The 6,270-nt window shown below is 38.1% G+C and overlaps 1 protein-coding gene across 4 annotated transcripts in view; it reads left to right on the top strand.

The window, feature by feature from the left end:
* LOC106881175 (unconventional myosin-XV) overlaps positions 1-6,270 on the top strand; it is a 324,434-nt gene that overhangs the window by 123,656 nt on the left and 194,508 nt on the right. For all 4 annotated transcript variants that reach the window (XM_052973940.1, XM_052973938.1, XM_052973939.1 and 1 more), the window contains 4 exons: positions 1,716-1,943; positions 2,831-2,956; positions 4,180-4,257; positions 5,650-5,804. In XM_052973940.1, the coding sequence (XP_052829900.1) occupies positions 1,716-1,943; positions 2,831-2,956; positions 4,180-4,257; positions 5,650-5,804 (587 nt within the window). The remainder of the gene's footprint in view (positions 1-1,715; positions 1,944-2,830; positions 2,957-4,179; positions 4,258-5,649; positions 5,805-6,270) is intronic.

Here is a 6,270-nt window from a genome sequence, read left to right as displayed (position 1 = left end):
CACACACACACACACACACACACACACATACATACACACACACACAAGAGTGTAACAGGTGCTTTTTATGTGCCACCAGTACAGGTGCCAGTTACGTGACACCGGCATGATGATAGTGACAAAAATGACAGTTGTTTTGAATATATATTTATAAATAAAAATATGAAAACTTCATTCATACAATAATGAGAAATATATCAGCAGAGAATAGTAAGTGTGTATGTGTGCATTTTCTTATACAGGGTGTTCAAAAAGTCTCTCTGCAGTGAATTCAGCCTAGGAAGTGCTCACACGGCAGTAAAAAAAGAAATTAAATTTTATGTATTGCAAATGAAGGACGACACTTTCAACACCTCTTATAAAGTTTTTTTAAAGTCTTGTAAAGTCTAATATATTCTTTTGTAGTCTTATACCATCTTATAAATATTTATTTTGCAATAAAATACTTATTGCAGAGAGATTTTTTGAACACCCTATATATACATGAAGAACAAACATACACTGGTACATACAAACAATAAACATACACTTTTGTGTGAGTGAGCTTGTATTTCCCTCACATTCACTGATTGTAAACAATGGATTCCTTATAGTGTTTTTCCTTACAGTCTACCATAGACATGCATGTCCCAGATTCTTGATACATATTAACATGTTGCACCATCTTTGCAATCAACTGACTCATTCAACCAGTCTCATTTGTTTCAAGTTCATCATCATCATCATCATCGTTTAACATCCTTCTTCTATGCTGGTATGGGTTGGACAGTTTGACAGGAGCTGGCTAAGCAGGATCCTGCACCAGACTTCTGTGTCTGTTTTGGCATAGTTTCTACAGCTGGATGCCCTTCCTAACATCCCTGGGTCTCAATGATTTTTTTGTCAACGGAATCCCTTTGATTTCTATTTCAATCTAGTGAACCTCTATAGTTATTCACTGTATATAAAAAATAAACTTATTGTATTTGTATAATTAGATATTATTAGGAATTGTATAAAAAAATTAATCCTTTAGAAATGGTGAGGCATGATCTTTGAACTTTGAACCTCACAGAGGTGATGACTAGTGACCGAGACTTTTGGCGATATGTTGTGCTTGAGAAAACCTGTCAAGTCAAGTAAAATCCTAGTCATGGCTGACGTTGGTGTCATGTGACTGACATGTAAAAAGCACCTTCCAAGTGTTGGGCCTCACGAAGCCAAAGTGGCCAATGCCTGTGGCACATGACAAGCTCCTTTCGAGTGCTGGGCCTCACAGAGGCAATGACAAATGACCAAGACCTTGATATTATGTCATGCTTGAAAAGAAGACCCATGAAGCCAAGCAAAATCACAGTCATGGCAGATACCAGTGGCATGCAAATGGCACTCACACCAGTGGCATGTAAACACACCCATCACGCTCTAAGAGTAGTTGGCATTAGGAAGGGCATTCAGCCACAGAAACCTACCAAATCATACTGGAGTCTGGTGCAGCCTTCCAGCTTCCCAGCCCTGGTCAAACCGTCGAACCCATGCCAGCACGGACAACAGCCGTTAAATGATGATGATGATGTCTAATGCTTGTTTATTAACACTGTTTTGAATTAATCATGCATTATCTTGTAACTTTGAGATTTCAATAATAACAAGGATGACGACGATGTAGCAGTGTAGTGGTAGTAGTAGTATAATATATGCACATTTGCTTATTCTTTCTGTTTCCATTTTTGTAGGACATATCTTTAAACAGTTTTGAACAGCTGTGCATCAATTATGCAAATGAGACACTACAGAGTTTCTTCAATGAATGCATCTTCCTCATGGAACAGAAGGAATACAAGAAGGAGCGCATCAACTGGAGCCAGATTGACTTCCCAAACAACCAGGAACTCATTTGTCTCATCAGCAGCAAACCATCCGGCATTTTTCATATCCTTGACGATGAGTGTAATTTCCCAAGGGTAATATTCTTTCCTTCTTTCACTTGTTTCATTCATTAAACTGTGACCAAGCTGGAGCACTGCTTTGACGTATTTTGTTTAGTCAATCAAACCAACCTTAGTATTTAAAGTTTGATACTTATTCCATCAGGCCCTTTTTGGTGAACCACTTAGTCAAGGGGACATAAAGAAGTTTACTATATACTAGCTTAACACAAGAGTTACACAACCTGAATCTTCATCATGATCATCGTTTTCTATCCCTTAGTATGGTAGTATCCCAGTCCCTTAGTATGGGTGGCGCAGGTTTACTGAGACTGTATTTTATGACCAGATGCTTTTTTTGGCACCAGGCTTTTTAATTGCCTCTAAAAACTCACAGGAAAGTGTATCATAAGAATCGAGGCACAGTAAACTCTGTAACAATTCTGAAACTAGGGTATACACAATATATGCTTCCCAAACAAGGGTATAATCTGTTCCTTGAATAAACCATATATAGACTATATAACTGAAGGGAGCAAAGTAGAAATAAGCTATAGATCAGATTGGAGCTAGGTACAGCCTTCTGGCTTGCCAGCCCTCAGTCAAACCATCCAACATGCCGGGCAAAATGCTTAGCAGCATTTCATCCATCTCTACATTCTGAGTTCAAATGCCACCGAAGTCAACTTACTTTTCATCCATTCGAGGTCAATAAGATAAGTACCAGCTGAGCTCTGGGGTCAAAGTACTTAGCCCTACCCTCAGACTTGCTGGGTTTGTGCCAAAATATTAAACTTTGAAGTAATTCCTTATTTTCTCTTGTATGTTTTCTCTCTACAAAATATTTAATGTTTTTCTGTGTTTAAAGAAATAAGAATGATGTTCTGCAAAGTATTGACAAAAGTGCGATTTGACTCTTACAGGCATCAGACAAGTCTTTCTTAGAAAAGTGCCATTACGAACATTCCATGAGCTGTAATTATGAGAAACCAAGGATGTCTAGCATGGAATTCATTATTTACCATTATGCTGGCAAAGTAACATATAATGTAAGTATACAGATACATCATTATCATTATCATCATTTTAATGTCAGTTTTTCCATGCTTGCATGGGTCAGGGTTGTTTCATTCAAGCAGATTTTCTACAACTGGGTGCCCTTCCTGTTGTCAAACTTTACTTGTTTCCAAGCAAGGTAATATTTCCGAGCTGGTAATATTTCCAAGGGTGGTGAGCTGGCAGAATTGTTAGCACGCCGGGGAAATTGCTTAGCAGTATTTCATCTGCCATTACATTCTGAGTTCAAATTCCACTGAGGTCAACTTTGCCTTTCATCCTTTTGGGGGTCGATAAATTAAGTACCAGTTACGCACTGGGGTCAATGTAATTGACTTAATCCCTTTGTCTGTCCTTGTTTGTCCCCTCTATGTTTAGCCCAAGTACATTTCAATCAACACAATCCTTCTTCTTTACATCATGCTCCCTCTTGAATTCCCTCCCTGTACATGTCCTACCTGCAGTCAGTGACTTCAGAAAGACATTGTTGCTGCCACCTGCTTGTTTCTTTCTCTTCTTTCTTTCCTTTTTCTAGGCACTGTATCAAGAAAGAGCACCTCATTTAATGTACCCTTCCAATTTTTTAAAATGTTTTGATAGGACATGGAGATTTGACATCTGTTTCTAGAAGGTCAAGTAACTACACTTTCAATCGCATTGCTGTGCTATTTAGCCACAAGTCGGACCTAATCGAGCAGATCAAAGATATTCCGGCTATGAACATTTATTTTGTTTAGTTTTTACTTTTTCCTCTGTCAAATGTAGTGCGTCTAGGATTATATTGTTCATGTCCTTCCTTTTTTTCTTATGAAAACTGTAATTTTGATTTGATGGCAACTTAGTTACTATTTTTTGCAACTCTAGGGATCACCTAGAAGCTCTCTCTTGTAAAACATCAACCACACCGACCTCATCTGTCTTAGAGAACATGTCTGCGAATGCCATAAACGTAGTCCTTTCTTCTACACCAAAATATTTGATTTCAAGTTTTGGCACAAGGCCGGCAATTTTAGGGTAGAAGTTAGTCAATTACATTAAGCCCAGTGTTCAATTGGTACTTATGTTATCGACCCCAAAAGGATAAAAAACAAAGCCAACCTCGGCAGAATTTGAACTCAGATTGTGAAGACAAATGCCTCTACACCTAAATATTAAAAAGCAAACCTTTCTTTTCCCTGTTTTGCTATTTTAAACTACTGTTTTGTGTTTGTTGCAGGCAAGATCCTTTTTAGAGAAAAACAAGGACACACTCCAGAGTGACGTTGTTGAATTGCTGTGTGAAAGCAAGAATTCTGTAAGTTGCGTAAACTATTTGCATAGAATTGTTTTTTCTTATGAGAAACTTCTAAACAGATTTCTTTCACTAATCCTATTCCTTTGAGAGCATCTTAGATCTTAATCAGAAAATTTAATTTAATATGGTTAAAGAATTCTAAATCGTGGCCATCTCTTTTTTTTATTAAATACAATCTGCACGGCCAAATGTTTGGGGTACTGCATTCATGGTCACAAGATCAAGATTTCAATTCCCAGACCATTGGTGCATTGTGTTCTTGAGCAAGTACTTCATTTCACATTGTTCCAGTCCATTCAGCTGTAAATGAGGGACCCTACAATGGACTGGTGTCCTGTTCAGGGCAATGTTGGCCTGCTTGATTAGTGGCATCATTAGAAAGCTACTTTGTAAGGAAGCGCATTGTGACTAGCAGTATATAGTAACATCCAATACTCTGCTCAATACAGTCATAACGTTTCTAGAATTCTATTCTCAACAACAAACTTTTTTTTTTTTAACATAGACAGTGACTCTTGATTTATGGATGACTTAGTTACTATTTTTAGTAGGTCAAGTGATCACATAGCTCTATCTTTCTTCACTTGAGACATCAAATGGAACCCTAAGTGAAATAATTTGCATTTTTCATCATCATCATCTTCATCACTACCATCATCATTATCCACATTCAGACTTTTCCATGTGGACTTTCATGGTTGATCAAACCACCTCACCTTAAACTCTTGCCGCATTTACCTTCTGCTCTGTCTTCTCTCTTTTGCCAACCTTATCTTTTCAAGGTCTACTATAACCACACATCTCTGTTTGAAGCCATCTCTGTCTCTCCCCCCCCTTCCCTCCTCCCTCCCTCTCCATCTCCCTCCCCTTTTCATTCTCTCTCTTTCTTTCTCTCTCTTCTCATCCCCAGCTTTCCTCTCCTAATATCCCTACTAACTTTCTAATTTCATCACCCCCATGTGTCATCCTTCACTTATCTTTTTATAAATTCTCTTACTCCATCTTATATCACTTTCTAACTTTTCCAATATTTCACCATTGCTGCCTGTGTGACCAATCAGCTTCCTCCTGACCAGAAACTTCATTAGGAATATTTCATTAACCCTTTCAAAACCAACCTGGCTGAAACTGCCCCTGGCTCACTAGTACAAATGTCTTGTTTTCAAAAGTTCTGAATTAAAATCTTCCACCAAACCTTAGTCACAATTTATATTCCTAACACTAGCTGAATGATAACTAAGTTATTTTACTAAATTCTTTATTATATTTAAAATTAATTGAAAGAAACACAAAGCATCTCAACAGGGATATGGTAACAAAAGGGTTAATTCCTATAGAATCTTTTGCTCTTCTTGAGTCGCTAATCATCTCTAAATTGTTTATTGCTCATAGATAATCTGCCAGATGTTTGAAGACATGAGAGGACGACTGCTTCCAAAGACATTGAGCAAGAACACAGGTCGCTATGTAACAATGAAACCAAAAACACCAACAGTGTCAGCACAGTTCAATGAAAGTTTGGCTTCCCTTGTCTATACCATGAAACAGTGAGTATGATTTCTGATTTGAATGACCCATGTAAATGTGTACCAGTGCATCACTTTATTATAAATATAATCTACCAAACTACCTCTGCTCTACATATTAGTAGTGCTGTGCTACAGTAAAATGAAAAAGACCCCCTTCAGTCATCAATGACTATGGGATTGCACCTAGAAAGTTCCCCTCAGAAGCACAAGTCCAGGAAGGGTTGTTTATGGAAGACCAGCATTTGCCAATGCATACCACCTTCCCCTCTTCACACTACCAATGTTGTCCAAGGGAAAGGCAAAGGCCAATACAGTTTGGCACCTGTGACATCGCAACTCATTTCTACAGCTGAATGAACTGCAGCAACATGAAATAAAGTCTCTTATTTCTTTACTGCCCACAAGGGGCTACACACAGAGGGGACAAACAACGACAGACAAATGGATTAAGTCGATTATAACGACCCCAGTGCGTAACTGGTAC

The sequence above is a fragment of the Octopus bimaculoides genome, chromosome 17 (assembly GCF_001194135.2).
Source record: "Octopus bimaculoides isolate UCB-OBI-ISO-001 chromosome 17, ASM119413v2, whole genome shotgun sequence".
Classification (NCBI taxonomy): Eukaryota; Metazoa; Mollusca; class Cephalopoda; order Octopoda; family Octopodidae; genus Octopus; species Octopus bimaculoides.
This window is presented reverse-complemented; position numbering and strand designations above follow the sequence as displayed.